General features: G+C 42.7%; 1 protein-coding gene across 5 annotated transcripts in view; it reads left to right on the top strand.

Moving 5' to 3' along the window:
• The window catches only part of TBL1X (transducin beta like 1 X-linked), a 298,248-nt gene that overhangs the window by 218,532 nt on the left and 64,168 nt on the right, over positions 1 to 15,548 (top strand). For 4 of the 5 annotated variants that reach the window (XM_083362701.1, XM_083362699.1, XM_083362698.1 and 1 more), the window contains one exon: positions 2,409 to 2,554. The exons of the other annotated variant lie outside the window; for it this stretch is intronic. Coding sequence is in view for 3 of the 4 variants with exons in the window: in XM_083362699.1 (XP_083218825.1) it covers positions 2,409 to 2,554 (146 nt within the window). In the remaining variant the exon portion in view is untranslated. The remainder of the gene's footprint in view (positions 1 to 2,408; positions 2,555 to 15,548) is intronic. 5 annotated transcript variants of the gene reach the window in all.

Here is a 15,548-nt window from a genome sequence, read left to right as displayed (position 1 = left end):
GTACGCCGGAAAATACGGTATATTTAATTGATTGTCCACTAAGACTCCAAGATCCCTCTCACAGTTGCTGCTATTAAGCCTGGTTTCACCCAATCTATATGTGTATTTTTGGTTTTTCTTGCCTAAGTGTAAGACTTTACTTTTCTCTACTAGAATTTTATTCTAGTTGTCTAGATAGGGCCCAGTGTTCAAGTCTGTCAAGATCCGTATGGATCTTGAGCTATCATCTAGGGCAGTGTTTTTCAACCTTTTTTGGGCAAAGGCACACTTACTTGTTTCATAAAAAACATCACGAGGCACTCCACCATTTTCCACACCGTTGGACCTCCCCACGGTCGCTACATGAATGGTCGTAAGTCGAGGATGGCCTGTGTTCTCAAGGGGTTGGACTAGATGACCTCCAAGGTCCCTTCCAACTTCTTCTTCTTCTTCTTCTTCTTCTTCTTCTTCTTCTTCTTCTTCTTCTTCTTCTTCTTCTTCTTCTTCTTCTTCTTCTTCTTCTTCTTATTATTATTATTATTATTATTATTATTATTATTATTATTATTATTATTATTATTATTATTAGCCTCTTTATTTTATTTTATTTTATTTTGGGGCTTTTGTTTGTTTGTTTTTGCTGTGAAGGAAAAGGAAAGCTTGCATTTCTTTTTAATTTTTCTTTCTGCATTTTTCTCCTTCATTTATTTTTCTTTCTTTCTTTCTTTCTTTCTTTCTTTCTTTCTTTCTTTCTTTTCTCTTTCTTTTTCTCTCTTTCTTTTCTCTTTCTTTCTTTCTATCTTCCTTCCTTTCTTTCCTGCCTTTCTCTCTCCCACTTTCTTTCCCTCCCTCTCTCAATTTCTTGCTTTCTACTTGTTGTGGAAACTGGAAGCTACTTGCATTTCTTTTTAATTTTTCTTCCTGCTTTTTTTCCTTCCTTCCTTCCTCCCTTCCTCTCTCTCTCTCTTTCTTTTCTATTCTCCTTTTTTTCTTTCTCCCTCCCTTTTCCCCTTTCCCCTTTCTCCTTTTTTCCCTTCCTTTTTTCTTTCTTTCTCACCTTTACCATCAAAAGCACTTCACTCCAGAGGGGGGGGGGACCCCAAAGGTTTTTAATTGCTTTGGTCCAAAGGACATTTTATTATGCAACGTATCAAAAGGACAGGTTAAAAAAAAATCAGCCATGTAATTTTTCAGACGCAAGCGAAGCCTCCAAGAGCAAAGCGGTCAGATCCCTCTATTTCGGGCTGGGGCGAGGGGTCGCGGCGAGCAACCAGGCAGCCGACCAGGCGGGAGTCTCGCATCCTCAGCCGCACGGGGAGTAAGGAGTAAGCGGTGCGTGCTGGGGAAGAAGAGCTTTTTCGAACATTGCAGGCAACCAACCACGCGACAGCTCAGGCGAGCCGGGCTGGCCGCCCATCTGTCCTCTTCCGATAAGCGAGCCGGTCGCCTCTCCCCAGCTTCTCTCTCTTCAGCAAGAGACCCTCCGAAGCCAGAGAAGGGGGCGGAGCTACACTGCCGTGGAGCCCTGGTGCCTAGAGAGGTCGAGCCCACTTCTTTTCCCGGGCTTTTGCTTCCAGCAAAGTAGGGCCGTCAGCTTAGCCAAGGCTCCCCGCCAGAGAGTCTTGCAGCGCCGCTCCGCCCGTGGCTGTTCCTCCTCCTCCTCCTCCTCCTCCTCCTCTCACCGCTGTCTCCTAGGTCAGTGTTTTTTCAATTCTTCCCACGGCACACCAGGCAACATCTCGCGGCACACTAGTGTGCCACAGAACAGTGGTTGAAAAACACTGATCTAGGGTGTTGGCTATTATCCTAGCTCCATTAATCTTTTTTTTATAAAATCTACCTCCCAGACCCCTTATCTTCTTTGTCTCTTTTCTCTGCACAGTTTCTAGGGTCTCAGCATCTTTTTTGTATTGTGATGACCAGAACTGGATGCAGTATTCCAAGTGTGGCCTCACTAGTGCAGTATAAAGTGGCTCTATTACTTCATGTGATCTTGAGTATGGTCACTGTTGACAAAGTATCTAATATCTTACGAATATAAGATGCTTCACAGAAAAAAGATCTCCTTAGACTTGATAATGATATGGGATCAATGAACAACTCATTGCATACCAGATCTTTCTGTGACATGTAACCTCTTTCAGAATTGGTTGAACAATATTTATTTTATGTTCCCTTTGATACAAGAAACACTCAGCTCATTTCTATCTAAAGTGCCACTTAAGCTTTATGCTTTAATCATCAAATATATAGAGTAGAAATCATCATCAAGGTGACAGATATGTGGAAATATATGCTCTATTAAAGTATATTATTTCTGAAGTTTCACTTTTGTTCTGGTCTGGCACAGGATTCAGCTGCGTTGTATTTAGTATATGTGTCACATGGCAGAGAGCTTAGATTTCATATCATGCCTTCCTTTTTCTCAGGTTTCTCCCATTCTGCCTTTACATTTGGAATAGAGAGTCATATTAGCCAATCCAACATCAATGGAACGTTAGTGCCACCTGCTGCCCTTATCTCTATACTTCAGAAAGGCTTACAGTATGTGGAAGCAGAGATAAGCATCAACGAGGCAAGTATCATCTCTTCCTTAGGTAGAAAATGTTTAACAATTAGAGCTTGATCAAACTAAGGCAAACTAGTTTGCTTCAGTTGATGCTAATTTTGAAGGATAGAAGAATAAAAACCAGACCTGACTTATTTATTAATGATGGTTTTAATTAAAATGGATGTGCTTGTTTTTCTTTAACTGGTGAAAGCCGTTGGTACTTTTTTTATTCTGCTCTTTTGAAAATGATATTTTTATATTTAATTGTATATTACTTTTAATTTCAAATACGACTTGGAAGTATCAATAAAGTGTAACTACCATGATTTTAATGTTTGTTGAGTGGTTGGATACATTGCAGTTTTGACCTGAAAATTATACTAAACGAGATGCTTTTCAATTTCTTTGGAGACATTCTAAATTGATTTGGAAATTCCTGGAACTTTTGAACAATCTGAAACAGTATTGCAAATGTTGTTTCATATACTGTATAAACAAAGCTGAAAAGGGACTGAGTAGAGTATTCAGCTCTCTGATAACAGATGTGAATGGCCAGTGAGTTTTACACTGCCTAAAACCCACTTATCATAGCACCTTAGTTGCATCACTCTTTTATTAGAATTTGTTGCTTGCTCAGGAATGGAAGTTGGTGTGGGGTGTCAAACTCAATTTCATTGATGGCCGCATCAGCATTGTGGTTGCCCTCAGGGGGCTGGGTGGGTGTGGCCAGGGTGGGTGCGGTCTACTGGGTGGGCATGGCCAGCTCTACATCATTTGTGTCAAGGATACCTATGGGGGCCTGGGCAGGATTGGGACAGATTTGAGGGTCTCTGTCAGAAGGAGATGGGACTGGGGTAAGTGCCAAGGCATGGTCCACTGGAGGAGCCTCACTGTTCCTCTCAGGCCATGTGTGTGGGGGGCCTGGACAGTGGCATGGAGGTCAAATGCCCAGCCCTCAAGCACCCGGAGCACTAAACCCAGCCCCAATTCCCCAAGCTACACTTACCTCCTCAAGGCTGCTGCTGCTGTGCTTGCTCTTCTTAGCCAGGTTGCTTATGATGGGTACAAGGGCAAAGTCAAGAGGGAGGCCCACTCCCTCTCCATGTGAGGAGACCTGGCTTTGTATCCAAAGTTTCCTTAGCGATAGGATGGGAGACCCCCCCCAGGATAGGCCAGGAGGAGGGGGCAAGGGGATGGTGAAAGGTTAGCAGGGAAGGACTAAGGCAGGACTTCTCTCAGACCCTCCCTCTCTTTCCTTCCTTCCTTCCTTCCTTCCAGTGGTGGGAAAATATTTGAGATGAGGGAGAAAAACAGGCAAGAAACGCAGCTGGGGAAGTGTCATCCTTCGTGAGGAATGAAGAAATGCACCATCACCTGTAAGTGGCCAGCACATGGCTCTCGCCTACTTCACATATCTTGGTGGGCTCTGGGGGAGGGGATGTCATAAGCAGCATGAGACTCGATGTTACCTGTGCAGTGCTGCCCAGCCCCCAGCCTGCCTGGTTTTGGCAGGCAGCGGGGTGCTCTCCTCACAGTGCTGAGAGGCTGAGCCGGGTGGCATGAATCTGAAGAGAAGCACAATGCTGCCCAGCCCCTAGCCTGCCCGAAGTAGGGAGGGCCATGTGCTGGCCACTTCCAGGCAATGGTGCATTTCTTCATTCCTCACAAAGGGTGATACCTCCCCAGCGTGCGCCAAGTGGGTGGGGCCAACATGGCAGGGGCTGGTCCCTCGCTGTTTCCAGACGGCCTTGTGGAGCTAAGACTGAATGTGTTTCGACATAGATGGCCACCATGAAATTGTACATTGGCTCCCGGCCAGCCTGGGCCAGGGCCAAGGCAGCGGGGGCCATTCCCTCACTGTTTCCAGGATGGGTTCGCAGGCCACATGAAACCACTTTGCGGGCCGCATCCGGCCCCCGGGCCTTGTGTTTGACATGTCTGGTGTGGGGGGACAATTGACAATTGACTACAATTGACTAATGGAGATTTTATCAATGCTGTTGGTGTTCAAGTGGTGCTCTAGATGTTTTGGGATTGCATCCAAGAAACCTGCCTCTGTTGGTACTATCTTTGCATTTTTTTGCCACAGCCATTCTACTTCTTTTTATGGGCTTTATATTTTATGGTTCTCTCCAGTTCTTTCTCTTTTGTTCTGCTATTTCCATATATTGCAACATCCACCATCAAGATTTTTTTTATTTCCTATCAACAACGGTTAAGTCTGGGTGTTGTTTGGCAGGTGTTTGTTTGAATTCTAAAATCCCAGAGAATTAACTTCTAAAATCCCAGAGAATTAGCTCATACATACATACATACATACATACATACATACAAAAATGTGAATTCTTATTATCACCTTCATAGATGAAATTCTATTCAGTCTGTAAATGAATATTACAGATTTATGCCTCCCTAAACTCACTTTTTAGATAACTTTGTAATGCATTCTACATGTAGCATGAAATTTTACCAAATATATATTTAGATTGCAAACAAATATTTGCATGTAATAATATTACTCACAATGGATTTCTGATATTGTTTGACGTCAGGTGTTAACTGTGCTACACAGAAATCATTATTAACAAGTGTTTCTTGCTAAGGCTCATTTATTTGAGACCATTGTTTTGTATTGCACTTAGAAGATAATTCATTTTCTGTACATGTCTGTTTGGTTGGTTTTACTTGCAATATGTTACGTAAATTATAAGCCAATTACTATATTGTGAATAGAAAAATTATTTAAAAAGCGGTTTATACATATTAAAATATCTCAATGTTTTAGGTATGGAATAATGCATATGCTGTTTGCTTTGCTAATCATAATCAAATGTGATAGGATAATTAAAAATAATAATGTTGTCAGGTCAAAGTCAGAACTAGGGTAGAACTTCAAAAAATTCAGAGTCTTTGTTCGATAAATTCTGATTGTTCTTAATTTTCCAGTCCTTGAAAAGGGTGACTTAAGATTATATTGGTGTTCTTAATTTTATTAATTCATTTGATTTGTTTATATGACCAACCATCTCACCTAATGTGACTCTGATGAACATTAATCCAATAAAGCAATACTGTATATAAAAACAATCATACACACACACACACACAAACACACACACACACACGTGAGGATTCATTGGCAATTGCTCTGTGGATTAGCATTGATCTGCTTGTGGCTGGACTTAATTGGAACAGTTAAGGGGACAGTATACACGTGTGTGTGTATACTGTCCCATACACACATAACTGTGGTTTAGTGGGTTTATTAATATTCCTCCGCAACTCCCTGTTCCAATTAAGCCCAGCCACAAACAGATCAATGCTAATCCACAGAGCAATTGCCAATGAATCCTCAGTGCACTTGAAAGTTTCCCAGTCAAAATGAACCCACCAGGCAAACCTACACCCACAATACAAGAGGGTTCACAAGGCATGATCCAAGTCAAGGTACAGTGTCAATCCAAAGCAAGGCAAGAATCACAATGACCAGAAAACACACAACTAGGAAATGAACACATTGTTCCCAGCATCACTTCCATCTGTCTGCTGTGCTAAATACCCAGTTTCTGGTGCAGCCCATCAAGAAGGGCAAGGCTTTCTCCTTGTGAGTAATCTGACTGACCTTATTTGCTCCTGCCTTTTCTCTGCTCTAAGGGACGCGGTGGCTCAGTGGGTTAGGACGCTGAGCTTGTCAATTAGATGGTCGGCAGTTTGGCAGGTCGAATCCCGAGTGCCCGCGTAGCAGAGTGAGCGCCTGTTACTCGTCCCAGCTTCTGCCAACCTAGCAGTTCAAAAGCACGTTAAATAAGCAAGTAGAAAAATAGGGACCACTACGGTGGGAAGATAACAGCGTTCCGTGCGCCTTTGGTGTCTAGTCATGCCGGCCACATGACCACGGAGATGTTCTGAGACAAGCGCTGGCTCTTCGGCTTTGAAATGGAGATGAGCACCGGCCCCTAGAGTCGGAAACGACTAGCACGCATGTGCGGGGGAAACTTTACCTTTACCTTTTACCTTTCTCTGCCCTATGTGTTCTTGAATCAGGTGCAGAAAGCAGTTCTTCCTCATCACTGATTATGGTCTCTTGCTTTCTAGCCTCACCACTAGACCATTGGTGCTGAACCAATGGCACGTGTGCCAGAGGCGGCACCCGGAGCGCCCTCTGTGGGCACACACCATCGCCCCAGCACATGTGGTCTCCAAAGGTTCGCCATCACTGGCCTAAGGCCAGCTAGCCTGGAGCTGCCGTTGGGGAGGTGCCCCCTGCACCTGGGGAGCAGTGCAGACATGCCTCGCTTATGGGTGGGCAGGGTGGGGCCTCGTGGAGGAGGAGGAGGAGCTAATCTCTCCATGATAAGCTGCAGCTGCGCTTGGCGGGCAACCTGTAGGAGCCCAACCCCATCATGTGGCCATGTAGTTGCGGTTCACCCCACTGTGCCTGCCGCTCTGGCGGTGCCTCCAAATGACCCACCATCCTCCAGTGGATGTTTTCCTTCCTGTGTGCTGGGTGATGACGGGATGGTGCCGGCAAACTTGGCTGTGTCCCAGCTGCAGGGGAGGTTGCAGGAGAGGCAGTGCTGGCTGCAGTCATGGTCAGTATGGTGCGGCGGGCCTGGTGGATGCAGGCAGCCGATCTCCTCCCAAAGCCCAAACTCATAGGAATGGATGGAAAATATCTGGCAGCAAGAAGGGAAATCTAAAGAAATGGTGGACAGTGCCCTGCAAGTAGAACATGAAATGGCACTCTGCGAGGGGTGGGTTGTGGCAGTGGGAGCCGGACGCCATGTGAGGGGTAGGTCAGAGTGGTGGGGTGGGGAAAGTAGTGGCTGGCGGTGGAGCGCTTCTCATTCTCCAGCATGATAGATGGAGAATCCACAAATGGGTTAACTCTGTCTTCCTGCCCAATTAGACTAAGTCTGTCAAATTTGCCATGCCTGCCCTGGGCCAGGATACCTCCCAGTCACGACTTAGTCTGTGCCCAGAATAGACGTGATAATTTTGGCTTCCAGTTTGCAGACTGAATTCATTGAGCAGGTTGTATGGTTCTTTACTTTCCATTCATGAATTCTCCATTTCGCTCTTTGCGCTGGGATCAGCGCAGCTCCTAACCGCTCAGCAGATTTTCCTCTCCCTTTGGAGCTTCAACCTACAGGAAGCATTTGGCTTTCAGCCACTGCAGAAGGCCCTCTCCACAGACCTCAGCCTACATTCCTTCTTCATCTCTCTAGCTACGCTGGGATCAGCACAGTGCCATACTGGGTAAAGGTGCCCTTCTTACTCTGCAGTCTCCAGAAAGCCCCAGGCCTCCGTCCCTTATCGCAGCGTGCTTGTTGCGGGTGCCATTTTGGAAGCCACATGGGGAGATTTTCTCTGGAAATCTTCTGCTTTTCAAGCATGCCTGTAACAGCTTTCCTTACTGGCTCTCCCGATTGTCAGCCTAACCCTTCTGAGAGTTTTCCTCAGTAGCGGCCGCTGTTTTAGGTGCCGCTATTGCTCCAGGTGTGCCCTGTCTCTGCCAGCCTCAGGGGCATGGAGTGCATGCTTCTTTGAGCTAGAGGAATTAGAGCATATTGCCACCCACTGCTTGACTTCATAGGTAAAGCAGGCGCAGGGGTTCTTTTATACTTCTTTTCTTCCAGCCACTGCAGAAGGCTCTGGGATCAGAGCTTTTCTTTTGACCATGGCATCAAGGCCGTAGAGAGATAATATTACAGGCCACACATTTGAGGTTATAGTGGCCATCAGTTCTGGCTGTTCCTACAACATCAGGTCCAATCACCTTTACCTCACCTCCCTACTTACATTCTCTGGACAAGCCTCTCAGAAATGGATGGTCAATTACAGGAGGCAACAGTTATAGCCCTAGGACCCAGCCTAGGTGTTTCCTCATCCACTCCAACAGACGATGTGTGCTGGCCGTGCCATTCTTGGCCTTGCTGCCACCAACTAGGACTAGTGAGCTGGCCATTATCACTGAGGTGATCTTGCCGCCACTAAGTGAGCTACGTGTGAGCTGGCCATTATCACTGAGGTGATCTTGCCACCACAGTAGACCTGTCCAGTGCACCAAAGGTGCTTTCAACTGGTATTACGGCCATCAGGAGCATTGCAGGTGTGCCAGTGTCCATTAAGTTGGTCCTGCAGCCACCATTGCCCTAGAGTACTTGTTGATCCCAGTGAGGTGGCATACAGCCACAGGTCAGTACTCTGATCCTCTACTTGAGATCCCTCTCAGCATACCACTGAGATATCTCCCATTGTGATGGCAGACAACATGGCACCTCAGTCTTCGCACGGTGCCCCCAACAGTTCTGGGCAGCCAAAGCACAAGTCCTCCAAGCTGGAGGCCGCTGGGAAACTCAAGGCCAAGGCCATTTCTGTCAAAAGGCCCTCCAAAGCAGCAGAGAAAGAGGCCAGCAGGAGACACCAAGCCTTAGAGAAACAGTTTTCCAAAGCCCAGAAACAAGGCATGATGGGCTCTGACCATGTCTCCTCTCCTCTCGTAGAGGACTCAGGATTTGGCCCACATCTTGCTCCTCCCACCTTGTCTGCCCAAAGGGCTTGGTCTCCAGATGGGGACGCTGGCCAATCCTACTTTCCCAGGGCTGAACAGGAGGAGATAATTCCCTTCACCCAGGGACCCAACCTTCGACTGGCTCCTCCTATCAACACAGTCAAGACCTGAGGCCACCTTTAGGCCCACAGCAGCTGGTCTTTGACTCTCAGAAGTGTAGGGAGCATAGTCATCAGAGCAATTACAGGCCCTGATCTCCCAGGCGGTTGCCCAGGGGTTGGCCTTGACACAGCAACAAAGGTCTGGACCTGATTCGGTGGCCTCAATGACCCCGTCTTATCTCTCCCAGTCAGGAGCTCCAGACTTTTCCGATCTTATTTCTCCTGCCCGGTCTTCTTGCAGCAGAGTATTGTTCTCTGAGGAGTACGACCCAGTGGACCTGCCACTCTCAGAAGATGACGATCTTGCTCCAGACCCTCCTCCCTATTCAATCCAGTGCTCTTCAAATCATTGCTCCATAAGGCCAGCGCTACTGCTAAGATTGATCCTGACCAGGTTGCCCAACCTGATCCATCCACCAGCCCCAGGACTTAGGCAAGTTAGTGGCTGCTTCGGAGTACATGGCAGATGCGTCACTACACACTGCCAGATTCTCATCTTGAGCCATAGCCTCCAATGTCACTCCTCGCAGGCTCAAACACTGGCGAGCGGATGTTAAATCCAAGTGGCGCTTGGCTGCCCCGTACTGTGGTGATGAGCTGTTTGGAGAGGCCTTGACACCTTATTTGGTGGAAAACAAGGACAAAAGCCTAACAGCCCACGGATAAAAGCTGTTTTTCAGCCTCTTGGTACGTCTGGCTATACTCCTATATCTCCTATCCAATGGTAGGAGAGTAAAGAGATACCGTCCAGGGTGTGAGTCATCCCTGAGAATTTTCCTCACTCTTCCAAGGCAACGAGCCCTGGCAATGTCATTCAGTGGTGTCAGGGGACAGCCCACAATGTCTTGTGCTGTGCTCACTACCCTCTGTAATACTTTCCTGAATCCTGTCCGCAGCTGTCAGACCAGCATACCAAACCACAATACCATACGAGAGGACGCTCTCTATAGTAGACCGGTAAAAGAGGGTCATAAGCCGTTGTTCTACCCTGTTCTTCCACAAGTGTTAGAATATGTTGTTGAAAAAATGGTTTGTTTAACAGAGTATTATTAATACACAGTGGAAGTTGTACTGGGACTTTTAGGCAAACAGTAATGCACTAACACGAGTTTTATAACTTATTTTTACTCAGACAACAAAAAGAAACACAGTAAGAAATAGTCCAAGTATCAATCCAGTATCATGCACATAAAAGTCAGTCCATAAAAACATAGTATCAAAATACAAAAGCTGCTTACCAATATCAAAAACAATATACACTGTAGCAAGCAGTTGATTCTTGAGAGAATAAATATCAAGTTAGCAAACAAGAGAACAAGAGGTATCCAAACACTAACATCAAACACATATACAAGAGCAACTACGTGTAACATCTAACTCTCTTTTATGTGGAATAATTACAGCCACACCCTTAGGCCGTTTAACTCCTTAAAGGTGCTTTTACTCCATTATATAATATTGTCACCCAAATCAAGTTTAATCTCTAACAATCTCCCCTTTTGGGTGACATATTATACATATATTTTTACAATCTCAAATTACACATATCACAAACAGATTTATGCTTTATAGCACCCTGAGCTTTAGTAAACTGGTCAGCAATATTATCTTCAGTTGCACAATATTCCAGTTTAATCAAATTATCTTTAACACATTGTCTGACATTTAGATACCGTAGATCCGTATGTTCTGATCTAGTTTTCACTGCAGCATTAGTTGCTAATTTTATAGCTGCTTGATTGTCTTCATACACTTTTATTGGTTCATTACAATTTAAACCCATATCAAACAATAATTGTTTCCATACCAATAGCTCAGTACATAATAAAGATAAACAAGAAAATTCGGATTCAGTTGTTGATAAGCTTATATGTTTCTGTCTGTTAGACCTCCATCCTACTAAAGCGTTTCCCAATAATACAACCAATCCTGAAGTGGATTTCCTGGTTACAGTATCAGATGCAAAACTAGCATCTGCAAATGCTTTTAGTTCCAATTCCTTTGTTGGCTCTAGATATAGAGAATAATGTATGGTGTGCTTCAAATATCTTAAAACTCTTTTCGCACCTTGCCAACATCTGGTTGTAGGATTCTCACAATATCTAGCTAAATGATTAACTGTAAATGCTATGTCAGGTCTTGACCAATTACATAAATACATCAAGCTGCCTATTAATGATTGATATATCTTTTTATCAAAGACATTGCTGTTATCTGCTGAACTCTCAAAACCTTGAACCATAGGTGTTTTTACTGGTTTACAGTTTTCCATATTATAACGTTTCAGCAAACCATTAATTTTCTTAGCTTGAGACAGTTTAAATCCTTTACTAGTCCTGACAATATCCAGCCCTAGATAATGACTAATAGCTCCTAGATCTTTTACTCTAAATTTTCTTTTTAACCCTGAAATTATTCTTTCAGTTTCTGTTTCATCTTTTGCTATAATAGCAATATCATCAGTGAATAATAATAACAATGATAATTCACTATTTTGCTGTTTTATAAATAAACAAGGATCTGCAATACTAGCTTTAAATCCCAAACTATTTAACTCTTTTACTAAACATCTATTCCACTCATAACCTGACTGTTTTAAACCATACAAACTCTTATTCAGTTTCCAACAGTACCCTACCTTACTTTCTATTCCTGATGGAACTTTCATATATATATCATGGTTTAATGTTGCATGCAAATAAGCAGTTTCAATATCTACATGTTTTATACTATAATTCTTATTTGCTGCCCAAACTAAAGCAGCCCTAAGAGTGGAAGCTCTTAACGTTGGGGAAAATACTTCATCATAATCACTATTATTCTGTGCAAATCCTTGAGCAACTAATCTTGCTTTATGTATTACCTCTCCTGTAACACTTTCTTTCAGTTTAAAAACCCATTTACATCCAATTAACTTTTCTGTTTTAGGTATTTTAACCTCTTGATAAACATTAAGATCTTGCAAAGACTTTATTTCTTTATCCATAGCTACTTTCCAATTCTTTCTTTCATTCTCAGGATACATTTTTATTTCTTCAACATTAGAAGGTTCAATGTCTATTTGACAAATTAAACCTGCCTCGAAACGATCAGGCTGTCGTCTTTCCCTGTTAGACCTTCTGAGAATTATTGGACTTATAGGTACATTTACATTATTATCTTCTTCCTCTCCTGTCTCCACTATCAGTGGTTCTTGTTTGATCTCTCTAGCAGGTTCCTCCTCTTCTTTATCACTTTCATTTGAGGAGTTAGTTAAATCTTGTTGAGGAATATATACAATATCTTCTACCCTTTCCCAGCCTGACTGTTCTTGAAAAACAGCGCTAGAACTACAATAAATGTTTTTAGTACCTTTCTCCCAGAACCGATAAGACTTATGGTTTAACTCATAGCCAACAAAAAATAATTGTTTAGCTCTATGTTCTCCTTTATTTCTTATTGAACTTGGAATATGTACCCAAGCAGGTGTCCCAAATGTGTGAATATAACTAAGATTTGGTTTTCTCTTATACCATAAGGTATAAGGAATTTTACCTGTAGCTGAACTAACCACATTGTTTAAAATATGATTAGCACATTTTGCTGCTTCTCCCCATAAGCTATCAGGTAAACCAGAATCTTCAATCATAGATCTAATCATAGCTTGCAATGTTTGGCCCCTCCGTTCAACAAATGCATTATGCTGAGGTCTATAAGGAGCTGTACGTCTATGCTCTATTCCCTCTGAAACTAACAGCTCATTGAACTGTTTATTAACAAACTCAGTTCCATTGTCTGTTATTATGGTTTTTACATTTAACTGAGTTTTCCTTTGTACAAACTTGAGCCAATTAGATATTGTTTGTATAGTTTCAGTTTTTGACGTAAGGAGATAACAGAACCCATATCTGCTATAATGGTCTAGAATATTTAATATGTAGCAAGCACCCCCTAAACTGGGTTTCATAGGACCTATCAAATCCATAAATACCAGTTCTAATGGAGTTGTGGTTTTAAATCCATCTAACCTATTAGCTGGTGCTGCCCTGCTCTTTTCTCTACCACATACGTTACATTGCAGATATTTCTTACAAGCCTTTAACTTAAACCCATTAGACAAAGCTACAGTTCTTTTTAGTGTATTAAAATTCACATGACCCAATCTTCTATGTAATAAATGAATACATTCATCATGTGGTTTTTGATTTGTACAAGTAGTAGCCATTATTATAGGATCATTGCTAATTACAAACAAACCGTCTTTCATATTAGCTATTAAGTTCACTTCATTCTTTTGAATAAGACATTCCTCCCCTTGGAAAGTAACTTTAAAACCTGCTTCCAATAATGCCTTAACTGATAATAGATTATAATCACATCTGGGAACATATAGCATTTCCAAATTTTGTTTTAAAAATGAACAGTAAACCTTACCCTCTCCAGAGACCTTGACTCTCCAGCCATTAGCCATAGAAATATATTTTTTACTAGACCTTATATTCTCAAAATCCCTTTTTATTTTTGAAATACAGTGTGTAGCTCCACTATCTACCACCCACCAATTGTGGTTATTAGTAGTTCTATTAGCTACAGCTACATTAATCAGCTTTTTATTCTTTCTATGGCTTTCCTTTCTCTGACAATTACTATTCTGACAAAACTTAGCAATATGTCCCTTTAACCCACAATTAAAGCATTTCCTTAAAATATAAGCAGATTCAGTCTTCTTTATTTCTTGTTGCAATGGCTCTCTCAACTGTTTTCTCTCCATACGACATCTTGATTCTTCCAACAACCTTCCAGTTATTGAAGAAACAGTTAGGTCTTCTTTGGACAAAACCTCCAAGGACGATACAAAGGCATCGTAGCTCTCATCCAATGATGATAAAATGATGTAAACCTGGTGAAGCTCTGAGAAAATAAGTTCTTTTTCTTGCAGTTCCAACAAAGTTGCTTTTATAAAGTTAAGGTGAGCTAACATATCGCCATTCTTTTCCAGTCTAGCTCTAAATAGCTTTCTGGTAAGATTTATATGAGCACCAACACTGTCCCGAACAAAAATCTTTTTCAACTTAGCCCAACATTTAGCAGCAGATTCTTCTCCACGCACATGGACTAGCTGTTGGTCTCCTAATGTTAGCCCAATGATAGATAAAACCTTATCATTGTCTTTATTGAAGTCTACTATCTTCTTGTTATCTTCTTCATTAGTTGGATCCCAGGCAGTTACATCAGGAGGATTATGGACTATTTTCCAAAGACCTTGATTTTGTAATAGCAAACTACATTGTGTAGACCAGGATACGTAGTTTGACCCATTAAGCCGGGTAATGCAGAATGGATTGAATAGTCCTTGTGCCATTGTCTGAATTTGAAAACTCAGTTAGGAAATATAAATACAATACTGTGCCTGTCCTCAGCACCACACTGGATCTGGGCCCATAACCATTGTTAGAATATGTTGTTGAAAAAATGGTTTGTTTAACAGAGTATTATTAATACACAGTGGAAGTTGTACTGGGACTTTTAGGCAAACAGTAATGCACTAACACGAGTTTTATAACTTATTTTTACTCAGACAACAAAAAGAAACACAGTAAGAAATAGTCCAAGTATCAATCCAGTATCATGCACATAAAAGTCAGTCCATAAAAACATAGTATCAAAATACAAAAGCTGCTTACCAATATCAAAAACAATATACACTGTAGCAAGCAGTTGATTCTTGAGAGAATAAATATCAAGTTAGCAAACAAGAGAACAAGAGGTATCCAAACACTAACATCAAACACATATACAAGAGCAACTACGTGTAACATCTAACTCTCTTTTATGTGGAATAATTACAGCCACACCCTTAGGCCGTTTAACTCCTTAAAGGTGCTTTTACTCCATTATATAATATTGTCACCCAAATCAAGTTTAATCTCTAACAACAAGACCCTAAGAAAGTGAAGCCTCTGTTGGGCCTTTCTAGCCACTTGGGTTGTATTAACTTTTCAGGTCAGATCTTCACAGGTAGACTCCCAGAAAAGAGCCAGACAGTTCCCTCAACCTGCCTTCTTCACCTGGGCGCAGTCATAGACACAAAACTATGCAGAGTCTATCTATCTCAGGAACATCAGGACAGCATCCGAGCCCTGGTCCTCCAGGTCCAAAGGGAGCGTGTAGTTACACTGGCCATTCTCTCCCAATTGTTAGGGAAGATGGTTTCCTGCATGGCGATAGTGCCATGGGCCATACTACACTCTAGTAACCTGCAATGGTTTTTGCTCCCGTTTCAGAGACTGGGCACCAGCTCCTCCAACCAAAGGGTAAGGGTTCCATCTCAGACCCTAAGATCCCTCCAGTGGTGGACCTCCCC

This window comes from Vipera ursinii (genome assembly GCF_947247035.1).
Source record: "Vipera ursinii genome assembly, chromosome: 4".
In the NCBI taxonomy this organism is placed as follows: Eukaryota; Metazoa; Chordata; class Lepidosauria; order Squamata; family Viperidae; genus Vipera; species Vipera ursinii.
The sequence above is the reverse complement of the archived record's forward strand: the minus strand, read 5'-3'. Positions and strand labels throughout refer to the sequence as shown.